Source organism: Natator depressus, chromosome 3 (genome assembly GCF_965152275.1).
Source record: "Natator depressus isolate rNatDep1 chromosome 3, rNatDep2.hap1, whole genome shotgun sequence".
NCBI lineage: Eukaryota > Metazoa > Chordata > Testudines > Cheloniidae > Natator > Natator depressus.
The window spans coordinates 206,228,691-206,251,096 of record NC_134236.1 but is presented as its reverse complement, the minus strand read 5'-3'; the positions used below and the strand labels follow the sequence as shown (position 1 = coordinate 206,251,096).

Genomic DNA, 22,406 nt, shown 5'->3' with positions numbered 1-22,406 from the left:
CTGACTTCGCTAGTGCTTTTTACATAGCCTGCTGTAAAACTAGGCAAATATCTAGATGAGTTGATGTATCCCCTGGAAGACTCCTGTGTACCCTCAGCGGTATGTATACTTCTGGTTGAGAACCACTGATCTAGTGCTTTTCATCAGCAGATCTCAAAGTGCTTTACCATGAAGGTCAGTATCATTATACCCATTTTGCATAGAGGGAAACTGAGGCACAGGGAGGAGAAGTGACTTGTCCAAGGTCACCCCAGCAAATCAGTGGCCAAGCTGGGACCAGAAGTCAGGTCTTCCAAGTCCCAGTCCAGTGCTCCATCCACTACACCACACTGCCTCCCTATGAATTAGGCAGCAGAGGTAAATTAATTTTTATCCTCATTGTCCAATAACAGATTACCAGTCAGCCTGCGTCCCAACTGCAAAACCCTGATGCTGAATTCACCACAAACTTTCCATCTGGGCCGTAATTTTTTAAAATGGAAGTTTAGATTCTGGAGCACAATTCTGCATCAAGGAGTGGTTTGGCAGCAAATTCCATTGCTGCAGAATCATGAAATACGTGGTGCCCTAGATGCGGCCCTTTCCACATTCTGCTCTTGCAGAATATGGAAGAGAACACGGAATGACTTATGAGCAAGATTCCTAACCTATCCAATCTCTCACTTAAAAATAAACTTAAAGATAACAACAGGTTTCAGAGTAGCCGCCATGTTAGTCTGTATCCGCAAAAAGAAAAGGAGTACTTGTGGCACCTTAGAGGCTAACAAATTTATTTGACCATAAGCTTTCGTGAGCTACAGCTCACTTCATCGGATGCATGCAGTGGAAAATACCTGCATGCATCCGATGAAGTGAGCTGTAGCTCATGAAAGCTTATGCTCAAATAAATTTGTTAGTCTCTAAGGTGCCACAAGTACTCCTTTTCTTTTTTTAAAAGATAATAGTAATCTAAGTAAAAATGCATTGAGACTGTCTGCCATTATGCAAGGAGGCAAAAACATCTGCAGATATAGCAAATTTGAAGGACCAAAATGATCTATCAGTTTAGATCATAAAATAGGACAAACATTTGTGACAGTCCTAATTATTTAAATGCATTCCTAGCTTTAGCACCTACTTGAATGAAAAGGACTTGAAGGATCTGAATCAAAGACGCTGCAGACATCTGTAGTACTGGAAGTAGCAGAGGCAGGGGGTGGTGTCAATGGTGTTCGTGGAGAATTTGGGGCAGATGTTGTACTTTCTGACTCACTCTCAGGGATGCGACTGTAACTAATTTTTCTTGGCTCCTGTTGCAGCGGTGTAGGGTGTCTCATGGTACCCGGCCTTGGGTTCGACGGACGAACACCCGGAGATTTGAGGGAATAGTTGTATTTTTTGGGCTGCGGTGATACCAAATATCAATATTGTGCAGTTAAAAACCTTGCAGTGAATTGAAAGTATACATTTTAAAAATCAAATTACCTTCATCTCCATCACAAAATCAGTTCAATGCAGCTTCATCATTATTCATATAAATTCTAAAACAATTTCTGCTGCATTATGGGAAACATTTTTGAAGTTATTAAGAAAAAAATTAAATCTGAATACTAACAAATCTTGGTGGAGGCTTGGAATTTCGCGGCTCTATTTCTAATGACTTGTTGAACAGATAATCTGTGAATTCCTTCTCCATGCTATTTCCCATTGGATTCAAATTTTCAAAAAACCTCTGAAACACAGGAAGTTTAGGAAGATTACATTGTATAAGTTGCTATCATGGGGCAAATTCTACATACTTTATTATACAAATAGTCCCAATGGTTTCAAAAGTGCTATGTAAGTACTATTCAGCAAAGGTGAATTACATGAAATTTCATTAGGTGAATTACATGAACTTTAAAAAAAAAAAATCATTCAAAATATCAAATGTAAGTGACATTACTCATTTCACAATTTTCGTTACTCTGACAAACTAGGGACAAGATCTTGCAAACTGCCAACACACAGAAATCCACTGACTTGGGAGGACATGAGTAAAACCCATGTGCGCTTATAGACTATCAGGGTTGGAAGGGACCTCAGGAGGTCATCTAGTCCAACCCCCTGCTCAAAGCAGGACCAATCCCCAATTTTTGCCCCAGATCCCTAAATGGCCCCCTCAAAGATTGAACTCACAACCCTGGATTTAGCAGGCCAATGCTAAAACCACTGAACTATCCCTCCCCCGTCACCTCACCTCTCCTTAGGACTTGACTTAAAACACCGTATTTCCTCATTTTAGTGATGTATGTGAGAAACGACTTACAACCAGGGTTGAAAGTGCCAATTTACATTAAAGACATTTTTCTTTTTAGGATTTGTAGTAACTTCAATGTAGAAAGGAGAAGTCATATTTTAATACAGCAGAAGAGAAAACTACCTAAATTCTGCTTCCGTCATGATAGCAACATGCAGGGTTCTCATTCATGGATTGTGGAAAATGACACAGCTCTGCTGACCTTTGCCAAGAAAAAATTTTCTGGCCAAGGTACTGGGAGTCAGTGGCTCATGACGGTCTGCAGATGAGGAGCCTCATGTACTGCTTGCTACTACCGGTGTCTTCTAGTATGAAAAAAACCTATGATCTAAGGTCATCCTGCACTGTGTCACACTAGTAACTTGAGATCCAGGAGCAAACAGCCTGCTCTACAGATTCCTTTGATTTTCTCTGTTAAAATTATTTCTGAAATAATCACCACAAAGAAGCTCTCAATATTTTGGCATACAAAAATGCAACTTACTCGGATATCAGGTTCTATTCGTAAGCAGTATGGCTGGTTTTGGTACTGCTGGATCTCCCCTGTTATTTCAGCTACTTTCCTTCTCTTGCTGAAGTTTATAAGTTCTTTTCCATGTCGCTTTAGAAATTCAGGATTGCCTTCTTCTGTTTTCAAGATGTTAGTCAAATAAATTCCTAAAATAGTGAAGAGAAGAAGAACATTCAGATACTACAGTACAAAACTATGAGGAAATAAACAATATAGCTGGAATATGAAGCCCTTTTAAAGAATTAAACTTGTGTATTTTAATTAAGCAGGCCTGATCTATACTAGAAAATTAGGTTGGAATAAGTACATCGCACAGGGGTGTGAAAAATCCAAACCCTTGAGTGGCATAGCTAAGATGACTTTAAGTCCCTATGTAGCCATCACTAGGTCAATGGAAGAATTCATCTGTTAACCTAGCTACTACCTCTCGGGCAAGTGGATTACTTATGCTGACTTATGATTACTTATGGCACACCTGTACCACCGTAGATTTAAGTGCAGTCTTAAAACAAAATTTTCCCTATCACAATCAATGACAGAGTTGTCTGCTTTACAAATAACGGCAATACCTTAACCCTTTCCTTGAAAACTGCCTGTTTGCATGAGACTCTCAAGATCAATCTATTTATTTACTTACCACTTATAAAGCACACACCACAGGGAAATCTAATTATGTTTGAATTTTGTGAGGCAATGTAATTTCAATGAGCTGAAAGAAGTGGAGAGTGCTGTTTCCTTCCTTTCACTAGCATTGCCTTATTTGTTCTCAGTTCAGCTCCAGCCAGTTACTGATCTGAGCCAAGCCCTGGATAACGGAGATGAAGCTTTTTATGCCTGATGTGAAAGCGATGTGGAGCTAGCCACTGTTGCGTATGGCTGGCAGTTTAGTTCATGCTGTGTCAATCTCCCCTAATGGTTTCATGGAGATATTGAACAACAAGAGGATTAAAGAGAGAATGGAACTCTACAGATGAGGGCACTGGACCTGCGGGGTCCATCATGAGTCCTCGGGTGCATGGCTTTTGTAAATGGAAAATTTACATTTACATGCTTCACCAACCTATTCAAAGGTTGAGGGGGTCAAAAAACATGTGGACAAGGATGATCCAGCTGATACAGTGGACTTGGACTTTCAGAAAGCCTCTCACACAGTCCATCATTAAAGATCTCTTAAGCAGAGTACGCAGCCATGGGATAAGAGAGACGGTCCTCTCATGCATCAGTAGCTGGGTACAAGATGAGTAAGAAAGGGTAAGAATAAATAGTTAAGTAAGTGTTCATTGGGGAGAGAAGCAAACAGCAGGGTCCCCTCCAGGATCTGTACTGAGACCGGTGCTGTTCAACATATTCATAACTGATATGAAAAAAGGGGTAAATCGTGAGGTGGCAAAGTTTGCAAACAATATAAAATTGCTCAAGATAGTTAAGTACAAATCAGACTGCGAAGAGTTACAAAGGAATCTCACAAAAGTGAGTGACTGGGCAACAAAATGGCAGATGAAATTCAATGTTGATGAATGCAAAGTAATGCACACTGGAAAATATAATCCCAACTACACATACAAAATGATGGGGTCTAAATTAGCTGTTACCTCTCAAGAAAGACTTTTGAGTCATCGTGGATAGTTCTATGAACACATCTGCTCAATGTGCAGTGGCAATCAAAAAAGCGAACAGAATGTTTGGAACCCTTAGGCAAGGGATACATAAGGAGACAAAAAAATATGATAATGCTGCTATATAAATCCATGGTAGGCCCCTGCTTCCAGTTCTGGTTGCTCCATCTCAAAGATACATTAGAATTGGAAAAAGTACAGAGAAGGGCAACAGCAGCGATCAGGGGTATGGAACAGCTTTCGTGTAAGGAGAGATCAAAAAGACTGGGACTGTTCATCTGAGAAAAGAGACAACTAAGGGAGGAATATGATACAGGTCTGTGAAGTCATATATTGTGTGGAGAAAGTGAATAAGGAAATGTTATTGACCCCTTCACATGACACAAACCAGGGGTCAAACAATGAAATTGATATGCAGCAGGTATAACACAAACAGAAGGAAGTACTTCTTCACACAATGCACAGTCAACCTATGGAACTCACTGCCATGGGATTTTGTGAAGGCCAAAAGTACAACTGGGTTCAAAAAGAATTAAATTCCTGGAGGATATGTCCATCAATATCTATTAGCCAAGATGGTCAGAAATTCTTTTCTCTGCATATTCAGTCATACTGCACATTTGTGTGGCTCTTTCACACAGCAGTAGGGGAGAGAAAATGTGTTACAGTCAGAGACAGCTGAAACTAAGTTTAACTTCTTTTAAAAAACTGATTAGACCTAAAGCTCAGTGTTCCTTTAAAATATAAAAGGAGTACTTGTGGCACCTTAGAGACTAACCAATTTATTTGAGCATAAGCTTTCGTGAGCTACAGCTCACTTCATCGGATGCATCCGATGAAGTGAGCTGTAGCTCACGAAAGCTTATGCTCAAATAAATTGGTTAGTCTCTAAGGTGCCACAAGTACTCCTTTTCTTTTTGTGAATACAGACTAACACGGCTGTTACTCTGAAACCTTTAAAATATACTTCTCGCTTCTGCTTGTATTTCTGCTGAGTCCTTGGCAAACACTAACTGACATTTCTTTTATACTGCTCATCCCGAATCAAACCTACTTACCAAAGAAAGGCACACATGGAGGATTAATGGACCTGAGTTTTGCCAAATATTTCTTATAGTGATCCTCACTCAATTCATGAGCTTCTTCTAAAATCTTTTTCTGTCGACTTGGAATTTGCTGAAAAGATACACAGATAGGTTAGTTTGGAGGGCACTGTGGTCCACTACCCCATCCACAAGACCAGGACTGACAGCTGCCATTGCCTAGTTGTGTGACCCTGGGGAAGTCACAGGCCCAGATTTTTAAAGGCATTTATGTGTTGTTGTAACAGCCTAAATCAGTTTGGTGTTGCAACGCTCAGCGCAGCAACATCTTAATACCCTTAAAATTCTGGGCCTTAACCGCTTTGGGCCTCAGTTTCTGAAAAATGGGATACTAATACTTTGAGATCTAGAGATGAAAAGAGCTATATGGGTATAAGAATCAGGACATTGAACCTCCAACCCAGGTCAGCTAGGGCTCTTCACAAAAGCCTGACTTTCATACATACCCCTCAGCCCCTGACCATAATCTTGCTATTATAGTAGCTAAGTAAATTATTGATGCGTGCAGCCTTGATTTCCTGTCAATCATAATATTGGTAGTATACCTCTAAAACCTTTAAATCCTGCAAATACCTATGGAAAATTCAGTTACGCACTCACATGTCAGTGTAGGTCAAGCAGCCCAATTAACTGGGTACGGATCCTATGCTAAAGTGCATGGAGGGAACCTGCTAGAAGATGCAGACTTTTTTCCTGCTTCCTGCGGCTGGTGCGTTCCACCTCTTTCCCCAGACATCCACTACTCTGATCAATCTGCCTATGCCTTTCTGATAAACCACCTTTTATTTTCAATCTTGCCAGTTACTGGTTTCAGGGAGTGGGGTCTGGTGATTTGCCATGTCTTTCTGCTTTACTTACCATTGTATTCACTTTGGGGACCCCTGGAATGACAGGTAACCACCTCTGACATTACACAGAAATTTATAACTATATTTTACACTCTCATTCAATCTTCCATGGTGATTTTACTTCCCTTGAGGAAGCCAGGGATGCTGCACACTTATATTCGTGGTGCAGTCTGCATATTGTTGAAGTATTCGCTTTTCCTGCTTTATGCACAGGTATGTAAGTCCTCGCCAATGGTTCAGCTGATCCCCGACATCAAATGACCTACACGGAGGACTAAATCCTCAGATGATGCAAATAACTGAAGTCATAATTGGAGGAGTTCAGAGGACTAGGTACAGCACTACAAATATACCTATGCACGCATGTGCAGTACATCTGGGGATTCACCATCATTGGGTTTTTTCCTCCCAAACAACTCAAAAGTGATTGAAGGAATTTTAGTAAACATTTCCAGAAACATTCATCTTTGGTCAGAAATTCAGCCCAAAAGGCAAAAAAGTTGTAGAAAGCTGTAAGCGTCTGAAAATAAGGAGTTATAATAGTGATCGTTTTGCAACCTTTAACTGTAGTATTTGCTCTGACCCTGTAATAAAACAGCATTTTTTAGAAAGTCTAACAAGGAGCTTTAACAAATATTTCCTACATCCCATTTCTTTTCCTTCAGTTTTGAGTCTTGGTACATCTATTCTTCCATATTTTTCATTAACTGTTTCCCCTTATTTGTAAAATTTCTGTATTGAATATTTAAAAAAAAATTTCAGTTGAAATGTTTTTCCTTCATCTTCCCTTTAAGACACTGTTTGTCCACTGAACGCATCCGATGAAGTGAGCTGTAGCTCACGAAAGCTTATGCTCAAATAAATTTGTTAGTCTCTAAGGTGCCACAAGTCCTCCTTTTCTTTTTGTTCTTCCTCAGTTTCTTTCAGGTTTTTAACTCCCATCCATCTCTCTGCTTTAGTCCTTCACTCTAGTTTTCTGCTTTATTCTCCTCAGCCTCTTTTAGTCTCTGCTCTGTCTTGTGATTGGCAGTGGCTGAGTCCAGATAGCGTGAACATTAAGTACAAAAGCAAAGGCTCCTTCAAAGTGCAAGAGCCCGTTACCATCCTTAATGCGCTATTGAAAGGAGAAGCATTTATAGTAATGGAATGTAACTTAACTATAACACAGTTTCTAGATTGAAAACTGAAAACATTATAACCTACCTCAAATGTGTGATCCAGTCTATACACAGGTGAAGAGTTCATAGCACTGACAACTTCAAGAACACCATTGAAGTTATTCAGCTCCTGAAAAACTTGCAGGATCTCAATTATCCGACTCACTACAATTACTCTTTCCTCTAGGTTTTCTGTTTCTACGATGCATCTAAGTACACAAACAGAATGCTAATTTTGTAGAAATAAAACAGAGCCAGAACTCTGCCAAGCAACAAAGATTCAGCTATAGCACAAAGTGTACCGTTCTGAAAAGTTTCAACAGATCCAAAAAGGCCCACCAAACAACAGGAGGGAGATTTAGAACAAGTTAGGTCCCATTTCTCAGGTTAAAAAGCTGGGAATATTAGAAGTAGTCTTCGAAGGATTAGATTTTTATCAATAAAAGCTGATAAATGTTGATTTCAACATACACACAAACCAACACAAAAATATTTCCATTGATGATAATAAAAGTTTATAGACAGGCAAAGCAAGAAAAATGCTGCTTGAGAACTTACAGTTTCATTTAAGGATATTTACTTTGTGTATTTTGACATGTGATGTTGACAATTTGTGTTTTAACAGTTATAAAGCTTTAACTATCTGAAACCCAACATCTATGATCATTAAATTATTGTTTGACACCCTTGCATAAATTTTCCACAATTGTGAAAGTTTACATAGATAAAAATTGAAAAAAAAATTGCTTAAAACCCATAATTTTGTGCAACTGTGAACATTTTTATCGTTTTTTAAATCAAAACCAGTGCTTAAAAATACCACATATTTTCTGTTGAAATTATAAAAAAAATTAAAATCAAATTCTGCGAAGCCTACTTACAAGTAGTTGTTCTCAGAGACAAACTGAAACATTTAGCCATTGCCCGAGTAGAGGATTCGCCAAGGCAAAATTTCTCCTAAGGTTACCTCTCAGGAAGCATCTGAATGAACTACATAGATCCACTAACATTCCAAAGTAGAGATTTAAAAAATGAACAAAAAACACCCTTACTTTTCAAACCACAAAGTGAGATTAGTGGTGTGCCGTATCATTTTGAGAAGGTTGGGAGAATTAATTTCTTTATCTTCCTTGGTCCACACACTTCCAACTAGTTCTGATGGCTGCACAGCTCTAAAAGAAATTATAAAAAAAATAAAAATAAAGCACAATAATATAAAACTTTTTAAAAAGACTACCATTATTCCAAAAAAAGTCTTAATTATCAGTGAATTTTAATTTAGGACCATTGCTTGAAAAAAATACTTAGCTTATCGTGAACTACCATGATCTCAAAATCAGAATACTCACTGAATGAAGAAAATGATTGGTATTCCTTTGCTTCTGTTTGCTCTTTGCATCACGGTATCAATTAAATATTTAAACACACACATTAATAGTAAAAAGAACAGGAGTACTTGTGGCACCTTAGAGACTAACAAATTTATTAGAGCATAAGCTTTTGTGGGCTACAGCCCACTTCATCGGCTGCATAGAATGGAACATATAGCAAGATATTTATATTGCTATATGTATGTATGTATATACACACACACACACACACACACAGATAAGTTGGAAGTTACCATACAAACTGTGAGAGGCTAATTAGTTAAGATGAGCTATTATCAGCAGGAGAAAAAAAACTTTTGTAGTGATAATCAAGATGGCTCATTTATACAGCTGAAGATGTCAACTGTCTAAATGGGCCATAGAATCATAGAATATCAGGGTTGGAAGGGACCTCAGGAGGTCATCTAGTCCAACCCCCTGCTCAAAGCAGGACCAATCCCCCATAGTTGCCCCAGATCCCTAAATGGCCCCCTCAAGGATTGAACTCACAACCCTGGGTTTAGCAGGCCAATGCTCAAACCACTGAGCTATCCCTCCCCCCCATCTTGATTATCACTACAAAGGTTTTTTTTCCTCCTGCTGATAATAGCTCATCTTAACTAATTAGCCTCTCACAGTTTCTATGGTAACTTCCAACTTTTCTGTGTGTATATCTATCTATATCTATCTTATTATATGTTCCATTCTATGCATCCGACGAAGTGGGCTGTAGCCCACGAAAGCTTACGCTCTAACAAATGTGTTAGTCTCTAAGGTGCCACAAGTCCTCCTGTTCTTTTTGCGGATACAGACTAACACGGCTGCTACTCTGAAACCTGACATTAATAGTAACTGCCTTTCATCTAAATCAGGGGTCTCAAACTCAAATGACGAGGGCCACATGAGGACTGGTACCTTGGCCCGAGGGCCACACCACTGACCACCCCTGACCCCCGCTGCCCCGCCCCCACTCCACCCCTTCCGTGAGGCCCTGCCCCTGCCTGGCCTCTTCCCACCCCTTCCCTGAAATTCCCACCCCAACTCCGTTCCCTCCCTGCCTCCAGGGGGTGCAGGAGGCATGCAGGGTGCGTCAGGGGGCTCAGGGCAGGGGGTTGGGGTGCAGGAGGGGGCTCACGGTAGGGGTTCGGCTGCAGGAGGGGTTCGGTCTGGCGCGCACTGGGGGAAGGGCAGGCTCCCTGCCTGCCCTGCCCCCGCACCGCTCCGGGAAGCAGCCGGGACCTGGGAGGGTGGGCCACAGGGGCCTGTGTGTTGCCCTGGCCGCTCCTCCAGGTACCTCCCCCGAAGCTCCCATTGGCCCCCTCCCCCAGGTCCTGGCTGCTTCCTGGAGCGGTGCGGGGGCAGGGCAGGCAGGCACGGAGGGAGGGAGTCTGCCCTGCCCCGGTGCACACCAGGCCGGAGCCGCTCTAGGTAAATGCTTGGGGGGGTGGGAGGGGCCCCCCGTGGGGAGCTGGCGGGCCACAGAAAATAACGTTGCGCGCCGCGTGTTTGAGACCCCTGCTCTAAATGAAGTATGAGGTCTAAACCTCACTGACACCCCTCTCACAAACTGCTGTTGGATTCTCTGTGGTTCATAATACGCTTTACAAACTAGGATATGAAGGGAAATGGTTTAACTGGTTCTCAAAGATTTGCCCATTGTGGAAATATCAAAGTATCAGGAGCTATTCTCCTCTACTATAGTGAAATTAATAGTATACATTAATTATAGGTGCTTAGATACCTTGATGTCCATGATATAAACATACAAATATTTTCACTTTGTGGTGCGTCTTTAAACTCCTTTGCTGCGTAATTAATGACCTAACACACAACATATGTCAAGGGGGCATGCCAATAGTGGGGATCTGTACAGAAGGCCTGCAGAAGTAATTTTGGGACTATTTTGGGTTTGTGCAATAATGTGGTATAGTACTTTCAGTTTTTCAATGGAGGACAAATACCTGTAAAGATCTGACTCGAGTAAAGTGAGCTGTCGAGCAATTTCTATTGGGTGCAAAGTGAGCAAGTCAAAAGTTTCTGGCTGTCCTGGCTTGCTTATATGCCACTCAATTGCAGGAGGTGAACTTTCAAAAGTAATATTGTGGCTTGGCCCAATGGCTTGTGCCTGCTTTTTCCGGTAGATTATCTTTGTGATTGATTCGACCCATTTCTTCATAGCTTTACCTGGAATAAAGAGACATCGTTAACATTTATTTAATGCTTTTAATTCTATGTTTCTTCAAAGAGGCCAATGTCATTTTTTAAATCTTCACGTTACAAACATTATACCTCAGTACTCTGAGGTAAGTAAGCATTCTCCCAAATTTAAAGAAGGGCAAACAAGCACAGCAGGGTTTCACTCACACAAAGCCAAGCAGCGGCAAAGCTAGAAATAGTAGCAGGAGCCCAGTGATCCTGGTAGTAGCACGTACGTAATTCCTTCTGAATTAATGGGAGTTTCACACACGGAACTGAAGGGAAAACTGAACCCCAGAAAAAACAGTTACTAACCTTTTCTGTAACTGTTGTTCTTTGCGATGTGTTGACCATGTCCATTCCACTTCAGGTGTGTGCATGGCCAGTGTGCTAGCATTGACGATCCTTCCATTAGCGGTACCTGTGGGGCAGAGCCACCCTCAACCCGTCTATGTGGGCATAAGTACACTTTGTCTTTGTAAAAGACTGTATAAGGTGGGTCAGACACCAGGGCTTGCAATTTTCCTACTCTCTGTGGAGAGAGTTGTCACCACAAAGTTCACTTTCGTTAAAAGATGAAGTAACGAACAGGTAGCCAACTGATCAAAAGGAAGACCCATAAGACTTAACACCAGATTTAAGTCCCAAGGAGGGATGGGATACTCCACTTGGAGAAATAAATGGTCCAGATCCTTTAAGAACCTGAGTGACACTGATTTGGAGAATACAGCGCAATCTGCAATTGGAGGGTGGAAAGTGGAGATAGCTGCTAGGTGAACTCTGATGGAACTGATGGAAAGACCTTGATGTTTCAGCTGTAACAAATAGTCCAGGATATGCTGTATAGGAGCCCAGAGTGGAGAAACCCCTTTCTGCTGAGACCACAAGAAGAACTGCTTTCACTTCAACAGGTAAGTGTACCTAGTAGGTGGTTTCCTGCTATTCAAAAGAATGTTTTGTACATTCCTTGGACGGACCTCCTGAGGTACTTCCCACAGAATATCCCGGCTGTAAGATGAAGAGTCACTGGTTAGGATGAAGGAGGTGACCGTAGTTCTGAGAGATCAGGTCTGATTCTGGAGGTTATGTCAGCGGAGCCCAAGTTGAGAGGCTCAGCAGAGTGGAGAACCATTATTGGCAAGGCCCCACTGGTGTTATGAGGATTGTACGAGCATGATCCTGCTTGATTTTTAATAATACTCTGGGGAGGAGCAGAACTGGAGGGTAAGCATACATGAGTCTGTCCTTCAGGGTAACAGAAAAGCATCTGTCAGGGATGCTGGATTGTGACCCACTCTTAAAAACAAAACAAAAAAACTGCTGACACTTTCAGATGTGACGAGTTGTAAACAGGTCTACATGGGGAACCTCTATGCTTGAAAAATGACTCTTACTGTATCTGGCTGGAGATACTACTCATGGAGACTGGTGAAAGACCTGCTCAAGCAATCTGATAAAGTGTTCTGAATACCCAGAAGGTGTTTGGGGTGAAGTGTATTGGTGTTACAAAACTACCAAAGCTGTACTGCCTCTTAGCACAGGAGATTCGATCTGGCCCCTCCTAGTCTGTTCACAGAGATCACTGCTGCTGTATTGTCCATAAGAACTAGGAAATTTCTTCTTTTCTGTGGGGAAGGAAAGCGTGACAAGCTAAGTGGAGAGCTCTCAACAACCTCACATTTATGTGGAAAGCTACCTATCTCTTGGCTAGACCAGAGACTCCCCAGGTGGGTTTCCCAACCTAGGGAAGAAGTCTCTGTAACCAGAGTCAATGTTGATTGTAGAGGAACAAAAGGAACTCTCATATGTACATTGGCAGGGTACACTCATCAGCTCAGAGAGTTTAAGACCTCCTCTCAGTCCTACTGGCTGTAGATGGCAATGAAGGTGTTTGCCACAACACCTTTGTGGGTTCTACAATATCCTCATTTATGGAGAGAGCCACTCAGGAGGCCCCTGCTCACCCCAAAATGTCCAATCTGTGCATGCTTATCTGAACTACTTCTACCTGTAATTCCAGGGAGGAAGCAACCCTCTTCAACAGAGGTGGAGCCTCCCTTCACAATTCCACTGAAGGAACCACTGGGCCAGTTTGTTCTTGTTCGGTACCAAACATGGTACCGGACCTGACCTTTCATGCCTCCTCCAGTGAACTATTACAACCACTGCTTGAGGATCTGGAGGGAGGCGGGTGCAGAGAGGATCTAGTGGTGGGAGGGAATCCCCCCGGGTTTCAATATGGCCAATGGTAGGGCACAGGACCTCAGCTTCTTCCCAACCACAGCTCCATGCCCACCGACCAATGCAGAATATCAGCTGCATATCAAGGATGAAAGAGTGACTATTCAGGTGATAAACCCGAGTCGCCTGATCAGGGAGGAGCAGTATCTCTCAGTGCCAAGAAGCAATGGCGACACTCAGAAGATGCTACCAAAGAAAGCATGCTAGGCTTGGCCTTTGACAGCACCTGCGAGCAGGTGCAGGATGGTCTGAAGGTGCCCAACAGCTGAGCTCTATCTGCAGCTGAGTCAGAATGAGTGTTCACTGGTGCCAGACAAGAAGTCTCCTAAACCGCTGGTGAAGCTGGAACTGACAGAGGCAGGAAATTGCGTGCCGCATCTTATGCCTCCGGCATTGAGAGGTTCCCTTGATGCTGTTGCTGCTGCACTGAAGAGGTCGGCACCCCTGGCTGTGATGGTGCTCCAGCAGTGGTCAGTCTCAACAGCACCTGTACCGGAGTAAACGACCCTGCCTAACAGGTTATTTGCACCAGAGAGTGTCTCCTCATCAAGGACACTCTTTCCTGTTTCCCAGCCTGCTGGTTGGTTGACAGTGGTGGGGACCTCAATCTCTTAGAGGGTGGATCCTTCAACTCACCCTACCATTGTTTCTTCCTTAGCACCAGGAAAGAAGATGGGTGCTGAGACTCCACAATGTCCAGAGAAGCACGCCTAACAGAAGTAAAGGCGCTTGGTGCCCAATCTGGGCAGGAAAGCTCTAGAGGTGGACACAGTGCCATCTCCATGAGGCAGTTACATAGTCTCACCTTTCCCTCACTTTTAGTTTGCGGATTAAAGTCCCTGCAGATTTGGCATCTGTCCCAGACATTAGTCTCCCCGAGGCACTTCAGATGCCTGTAGAGCAGGTCACTTATTGGTATCAACTCGTAGCATTTGGTGCAAGGCTTGAAGCCCGGAGACTGAGTGATGCCTTGGTACTGGGCGTCAGCCCCCAGACAAGTGGAAACCAAAATATACACCAAGAACAATACTAAATAAATTAAACATATCTAAACTAACTATAAAACTACTAGATGAATACCAGCTACAGATACTAGAAAAACAAATTCCCAGCAAGGGAAAAAAAAACACTTGCAAGAGCAAGCTACCATGCTCTGTCTACCGTCATGAGTGGTAAGAAGGAACGGAGGGGAGGTTGGGGGCAGCTCTGCCCTTCATAACATTGCACAGCAGTGTAGGGTAGCAAAGGGCATATGTCCTGTGCTGACAGGTATCACTAAGGGAAAAATCTAGTGCACTGGGTGTGCACACACCTCAAGTGGAATGGACACATGCAATCACTCAAACTCCTGCATTCCAGTCTTATGCTCTGTCCACAAGACCAAAGATTTCCAAACTGGCCAGTCTACAGAATTTGCTGACAATCCACAGTGAACTGATTAGTCACATGCTTGTTCTCTTCCTGTTTCAAGCTGCTAAATATACATTAAAACACTTTTCTAACAATCTTTTCCTTTATGCGACTGCTGTAGCTGCCACAGGGATGTTTCATTATTAAAAATGAATGGGGAAGGTTTGCTACACAATTATGAACTGGGGGGGAGGCAGCCTATGTGATAACCTCTCAAGATGTGGTTCACACTGTGAAACAGCCTGAGAATCCCTGCTCTAGAGTACACTGTTTCCTCCATTAAGCTTTTATGAAAGTTACTCCTAACTACAGCTAAAGGGATTTCCCCCAATAAGCAGGTGACCAAAGACTATTTTGACCTGCTTTCAAAACTACCCACTCAGTTGCTGGCAATTTTCAATTATATCAATTCATTTTCAATATAACTAGAATTATATTTTGACCATCAGAGTTAAGTAACATGGATCATATTTTTCTGAATAGGCACCGTATTTCTGGGAATGAAAACAGCAGCTGATTTTTAAATAAAGGTTAATTCAGGGTATGCACTGAGTAACATAAGTTATCATAAGCACCCAACATTTCATTTTCCTTCATCCACTGACCGTAAGGGAGCATCACCACATAAAGATGTCTAACACTGGACATATTTTAAAACGCTGTATATATATTGTAATCATAAATACCTCTTACTGTCCCAATGAATTCTTCCAATCGGTGCAAAAGATCTACATCTCTCTCAAAGTCATAGAAGTGGTGTTCTACCCAGTGTCGGCATACATTTAACACTCTACAACGTTAAAGGAGAGATTATAAACTCTCTATGGGAAGAGACTGTGTTAGTCTATGTCTGACAATGCCTCGCACTATGGCTTAGATGGGATCTCCAGGTGCTACTGTAAGAATTAGACCATACAGGAGGGTGAACCAAGGGAACAATTACAGCTAATATACAGTTTTCATTTCACATTCAATATTCACAAAAGAATGCACACAGCTAGTTCTTGCCTTGAAAACATTTATATATTAGTTTCACCTGAAAGCTCTGAATAATGCTGTCAATTAGAAAACAATGTTACTTACTTAGGTCACATCTACATTAGGAGTGCTTTGCTGGTATAAATGTAGCAATATACTATCCTGGCAAAGCACCTCTAGAGTGGATGCAGCCTATACTGGCAAAACTGAGGGCTTGTCTTCACTATGGAGCTAAATCGGTGTTGCTGCAATTGATGCAGTGGCATCGATTTAGCAGGTCTAGTGACGACACACTCAATTGATGGGAGAGCGCTCTCCCATCGATTTCTGTACTCCACCTCAACGAGAGGCGGAAGCAATGTCGGCAGGAGAGCATCGCCCGTCGACATAGCGTAGTGTGGACCCTGTGGTAAGTAGATATAAACGACATCGACTTGAGTTACGCTACTAACATAACTCACATTGCGTCACTTAGATCGACCGGCAGCTGTAGTGTAGACCACGCCTGAGATTTTGCCAGCATAGCTTATTATAGCTCCCTGAGTGAAACAAGCTACACAGGCAAAAGTGCAGGTTTGCCAGTATAACTGAGTCTACGGTAGCCTTGCTGCTCCATGCCTCAAACCACAGAAGCACAGATTTCATAAAACCCGTTTGGGAGCATTAGTGCCTAATTTGCATTGTAGCATTCTAGAACCTAAGACTTTATAAAAGCTGACCCCTTAACCTGTCCTCACTTCTCCTCTATCTCAGAGTCTTCAGAAGGATTCCAAAGTATACAGCAGGTGGGAGGGATCAACGTGCATCTGCAGGGGCAATACATTCAGAAAATTCCATTTATAAGAAAATAACTTTTTTTTTTTTTTTTGCTATTATCCAATGAGCTATCTACTGTAAAGAAAGGAGCTTTGTGGTTCTATAACTGTTTTATAAGCTGAATCAATGAAACTGAGGATGTGTTACTAGGTGGGAATCAGGTTCCTGATTGTTGGATACAAACTAGGCACTTTACCACTGTGTCAGTGGCTCCGTGGCTCATGACGAATGACAAGAGACTCCTTGTGGGAATCTGCAGAGGCACTCTACGAAGGAGAAGTTTTATCTGCATTTCTCTAATACTCACCGCAGTTGTACAGGTTGTATATATTCTTTCCTAAATCGTTTTAACTCTGCACTAAGAGGCTGATCTCCATTCTCCATAGCTATACGATCAGCTTCTGTTGGCTCAGGCTCTGGAATTTCAAACCTAGCATGGGACAAACAAAAAAGTCTAAACCTTTACATTAATTTAAATGATGTAAATAGGAACCAGTAATTTGTTGGGTTAACCTCTCTCAGAACATGCACTAACAAAACTATTAAGAGTTTGATTCAATTGAAGATACCTCTGCTTTCTCCCCTACTAGTCAAAAAGTTTAGAGGGTTTTCATTAAACCAGGTCCTTACCAGTTAGTAAGCGTAGAGCAACCACTTACTAAATTGGAAAAAATATCTATCTTATGCCACTACATAAAATAGAGGATAGCAACACAGTCACAGTATGTGCCAATACAGACTGCAAAATGACAAAACCTTTGGGGCAAGATCCTCATCTGGTGTAACTCAGAGTAACTCCACCGACTTCAATGGAACTATATCAGTTTATACCAGTTGAGGATCAATCTTTTGGACTTTATAATCCTTGGATTTGAACTTCTAAGAGAGACCAGTGACAAAAATTGAAGCCATCTTTTTAAAATGTTACATTTTAAAAACAAAAACATTTTTAATCCTACTCCACATTAAAAAAAAAAAAAGAGATCCCTCCTCATATGGACTAGTGCAGCAAGCACTGCAGTGAAGATACAAAAAAGTCACATACCTTTCTATCAGAAGACTCAATAATTCTTGAGGTTTGCAGAAGGATCTATATGTCGTGAGAAATGTCCGAACAAAATTTGGGTCTAGGACACACAAAAAAACCCATTGCTTTAATTTCAACAAATTCGCTAATTATAATACTTCACAAGGATTCAAAGTGAATGGTTTTCTTTAAACCTAAGTGTACTTGAGAACTCTCGGACTATTAACGGATACCTGTTATACAGTACACTCAACATTTCCTTGTTATTTTACTGACAATTTAGAACTTTTTGGCATGGCAATACAAGGCAGAATGAATAAAATCAATTTCAACTACATTTTAAAATTATTCACGAAAAACACTTGCTTTTCTTCTCAATTATTAAAAGAACTGGAAAAATTCTTACAATGTTGCAAATAGTGAATTTTTATAAATACACATAAATATATGCCATTTTATGAGTAAGTCATCTAGTCTAGCACCCTATCTCTGACAGTGACTAGTAGCAGATGTTTCAAAAGAACGTGTAAGAAACCCTATAATGGGCTATTATGGAATAACTTTTTCATAGGGAGATGTTTCTTCCTAATTCCATCACTAGTGTGACCACTGCTGGACCAGTGTGTCCATTTCTGCTGTCCACACTTCAAGAAAAGTGTTGAAAAATTAGAGAGGGTTCAGAGAAGAGCCACAAGAATGATGAAAGGATTGGAAAACATGCCATATACTGAGATACTCAAGGAGTTCAATTTATATTTAGTTTACCAAAGAGAAGGTTGGGGTTACTGATCACAGGCTGAAAGTATCTACAGTGGGAACAGATATTTGATAAGAGGGCTCTTCAGTCTAGCAGACAAAGATATAACAAGATCCAATGGATGGAAGTTGAAGCCAGAAAACTTCAGACTAGAAAAATGGCACAACTTTTTAGCAGTGAGAGCTCTCCCACCAGCATAATTAAACTGCCCCTAATGAGCGGTGGTAGCTATGCCAGTGGGAGAGCTTTTCCTGCCAACAAAGTGCTATCCATACCGGCGCTTTCGTTGGTGAAACTTATGTTGGTCAGGGGGGTGTTTTTCTCAGACCCCTGACCAACAAAAGTTGTAGACAAAGCCATAGATACGGTCTTAAGTCCATGATTTTTGGTCTTTAGCAGAGTTATGGATTTAAGTTCCCAGGATCATCTTTTGAAGGTGTTCTGCATGTTTCCTTTGAGGATGAGGACTCAGAGGTCAGATATGGAGTGATCTTTTTGTAAAAAGTGCTCGCCCACAGGTGATATGGTGGTTTTTTTTTTTTCCTGTGTTCATTCCACTCCCTCAGATTTCCACCACAACCACCCCTCCATCAAGCTCTCTTTAGAACACCCCCACGCTGCTAACCCTGCTTTGTCGTAGAATGGTAGAGGTGTTCCCTGCCCACTTCACCGCAAATGGTCTCTCCTAACATGTGTTAGCTCCTTATCTGTTCCACCTTGTATTTAGCTGTGACACTCTAAATAATTTTCTCAAGCCTGAGGAAGAGCTGTATGTAAGCTCAAAAGCTTGTCTCTCTCACCCACGGAAGTTGATCTAATAAAAGATATTAATTCACCCACCATGTCTCCTTAATAAGACAGTCATGCAAATAATGAAAATAGGGGATTTCCCTTTACTCAGTGTGGGACGGAAAGTGCTTGAGTGCCAAGCTTTCAAACTTGAGTGCCAAAAGGTAGGTGTTTACATCCATAACTATGCATGGGTGGGGAGTTCTACGGGCCCGTGGTGCCTGGGCTCCAGAAATATTCCTGCTGTCCAGGCTCCACGGGCCTGGCTCCAGCACTGTATAAGGCCAGGTCTCTCCCTCGGCCCTGCCTTCCCCAGGCACCCCCCCCAGGCGTCCCCCAAGCCATTTAAAAACGGCCCAAGGCCCCCCACTCACCACCAGCAGTGTAGGGGAGCTGAGCTTCCTGCCTGCTTGCTCCATGTGGCTGCCAACCCCTCCCTGCGGGCCCCGGGGCGGCGTGGGTCTGTGTCGTGCCCCAAGTGCCCCTGCGGCCAATGGGAAGCTGCGGGGGCAGCGCCTGGGGGTAGCAGCGCGCAGAGACCCCTGGCCCATCCTGCCTAGAAGCCCCAGGTAAGTGCTGCACCCCTCCACTCCCTCCCAGAGCCTGCACCCCCATCCCTTTCCCACACCCCCTCTCCAGCCCTAACCTCCCTCCGGGAACATGCACCCCAGCCCTCCACACTCCCTTCCAGAGCCTGCATCCCTCACCCCCTCCTACACCTCCACACCCCTTGCCCCAGACCAGAGCCTACACCCAGCACCCAAACTCCGTCCCAGAACCCCCACCCCCTTCCCACACACCCTCTCCTGTCCCCAAATTCCCTCTCAGAGCCTGCACCCCTCACCCCCTGCCACAGCCCAGAGCCTGCACCAAGCACCCAAAGTCCATACCAGATCCTGTACCCCAGCCTCCCTCCCTCACCCAAACTCCGTCCCAGAGCCCAACCTCTCATCCGTCCTGCACCCCAATCCCCTGCCCCAGCACCCCAGACCTCCTCCCCCCACCTAAACTCCCTCCCAGAGCCTTAGGCAGGTGGGGGGGGGGCAGAGTTTGGGGGAGGCAGGCTCTGGGCACCACCAAAATTTCTGCAAACCTGCTGCCCCTGTAACTATGAGCACTTGAATTTTTAGATGCCAAACAATGGTAGTTGTAGGCAGTCAGCACATGTGAAAATCAGGCCCCCTATTTAGATGCCTGACTTTTGGCTCCTAACTCAAACAATGAACAAAACTATTCACCTATAAGTGGTAATGTTTCCACAGAATGATTTTCATTACATAGTATTAAAACACACGTGTACCCTAAACATGTTTGGTTTAAACCAAAGAGTAGAATGCCTCCACATAATTTTAACATTTCCTGGCTATTGTACATCTGAGTCATAGCTATTGTTATTTACATTAGAATTTGAAATCAGTGTTTAGAGCCACAGAATTCACAGCAGCATAGTTCCATTTGAGCCAAATACAACAAAACAAATCTAACTTTTTTTTTCTTTTGGTTTCCGATTACAGGTGTTATCTTACTAACAAAATCAGTGGCTTAAAAATAATGTATATTATATATCTAACCAATTTGTAGGTAAAAAAAATACAGACAAATCCACTTAGTCAGGATGTCCGCTCATGTGATAATTCTCCCTTCAATACAACCAATTTAAAAGCTAAAAAAGAACAATAACTTATTCTACAAGGATTTATAAATAATCACCCTTGAATTCCTTAAGAAAGGAAACGGACACTATGCTGACGCACAAATACTCTTAACATATCAAAGCTTTAAAAATAGAACAGCACTGCCCTATAGATAAAAAAAATTGCCAGGACTTTCAAAACTAGAAGCCCCTAACCTTAATGCTCTTACACAAACACCAGGAAAAGGAGGGGGGAGAGACACACACACACAAACAGGTTTATGCAAACAGGGCCAAATCGCCTCCTTTAGTGTTTAAACTCTGAGGAAAGGGGCTTTTGTTGGGGAAATTTCCCCATGCAGAGATATATCTAACTGTCCTATTACAGGGAAGAGGCAGTGGTTTGCCATGCGACATGGGAAAGGCTGTGGGGCCTGCCTCCAAATCTGGTGAATCCCAGGAGGCCTCTGTCATTACACTGGCTCTGGCCACTGGTGGATGCCTGACTCCTTGGCAGTACTATTCCATTGGAGATGCTCTACCAGAGATTTCACCCTGGGGCCAATGGGAACATTTTTTGCAGTTAAGTTAATATAGCCTGGGAGACAGGCAGGTCCACCCCAGTAGATGAAATCTTGCATAATCAATCATTATGGACCTCTGATTACAAAAAAACTGAGATCTGATATTTGATTTTGCCCCAGACCATTCATGTCTTGAGTTTGCAACTAATTTAGCTACACTCTGCTGTTACGTAGAGTACACTGCATTTATGTCACCTTGCAGTGCCAGGCCTACCTACACAATAAAAGCCTGCTTTATAGGATGTAAGACCTTCGGGGTGGGAACCAAATTTTTGTTTTGTGTTTGTAAACACCTAGCACAATGGGATTCTGGTCCATGCCTAGGGCTACTATGCACTACAAATAATAAATAATAATGCTCACAGCTAGAGAAGTTACAACTTTAAGTTGAAGCGGTAAGAGATTTGTGTGCAGCAGTTGCACTGTTTGAGAAAAAGTGTGATCATGCAGTAAGAGACTAAAATAATGCATATGAACAAAGGTGTAGCGTTAAGGGTGAATACAATTTTTAATCTTCTCTTAACAGAATTTTATGTATGGCAGGAAAACAAATTCTACAATCTGGAATTATTTAGCTAGATGCCATCAGAATGCCCTTTCTTAGGCACCTGATGAGCAAATGGAGCCATATTCTCAGCTCATGTATATTATGTAAAGACAATAGGGGCAGAGATATTGTGGAGGACTGGCTCATTCACTCTGCAGCTCCAAAAAATGCAGCAAATCACTGCACAGTTTGCAAAGTATGTACATTCACTAAAAAGCTAGGTTAGTAACATGCATAGGCATCATATATGTTCACTCAGAATGGATCTAGTTTCCTATGTCATAGTGCTTCCTGGTTAAGTCACTGAACCTCTGTTCATCTGAAAAGCCTGGCTAATAATGCTTAGCATACACAGTGTTTCTCTCGTTCTTGGATTTCAAAGCCCTTTGCAAAGGTGGGTGTGCATGATTAATTCTGTATTAAAGATGAGTGACAAGAGGTACAGAGGGGTTACTAACTCACCTAGTTTCACACAGCATATAAGTGTCAGATCCAGTGGCTGAACTCAGGTCTTTAAGGTTACAACTCAATGCCTATCACAGTAC

The 22,406-nt window shown here is 42.4% G+C and overlaps 1 protein-coding gene across 1 annotated transcript in view; it reads right to left on the bottom strand.

Annotated features, from left to right (window-relative positions):
- SOS1 (SOS Ras/Rac guanine nucleotide exchange factor 1) overlaps nt 1-22,406 on the bottom strand; it is a 93,171-nt gene that overhangs the window by 7,581 nt on the left and 63,184 nt on the right. Inside the window, exons 11-20 of the mRNA XM_074949761.1 lie at nt 17,570-17,651; nt 16,832-16,954; nt 15,417-15,520; nt 10,845-11,067; nt 8,566-8,685; nt 7,560-7,722; nt 5,464-5,581; nt 2,763-2,935; nt 1,595-1,711; nt 1,118-1,382 (exon numbers count right to left, since the gene is read on the bottom strand). Of these exons, the coding sequence (XP_074805862.1) occupies nt 1,118-1,382; nt 1,595-1,711; nt 2,763-2,935; nt 5,464-5,581; nt 7,560-7,722; nt 8,566-8,685; nt 10,845-11,067; nt 15,417-15,520; nt 16,832-16,954; nt 17,570-17,651 (1,488 nt within the window). The remainder of the gene's footprint in view (nt 1-1,117; nt 1,383-1,594; nt 1,712-2,762; nt 2,936-5,463; nt 5,582-7,559; nt 7,723-8,565; nt 8,686-10,844; nt 11,068-15,416; nt 15,521-16,831; nt 16,955-17,569; nt 17,652-22,406) is intronic.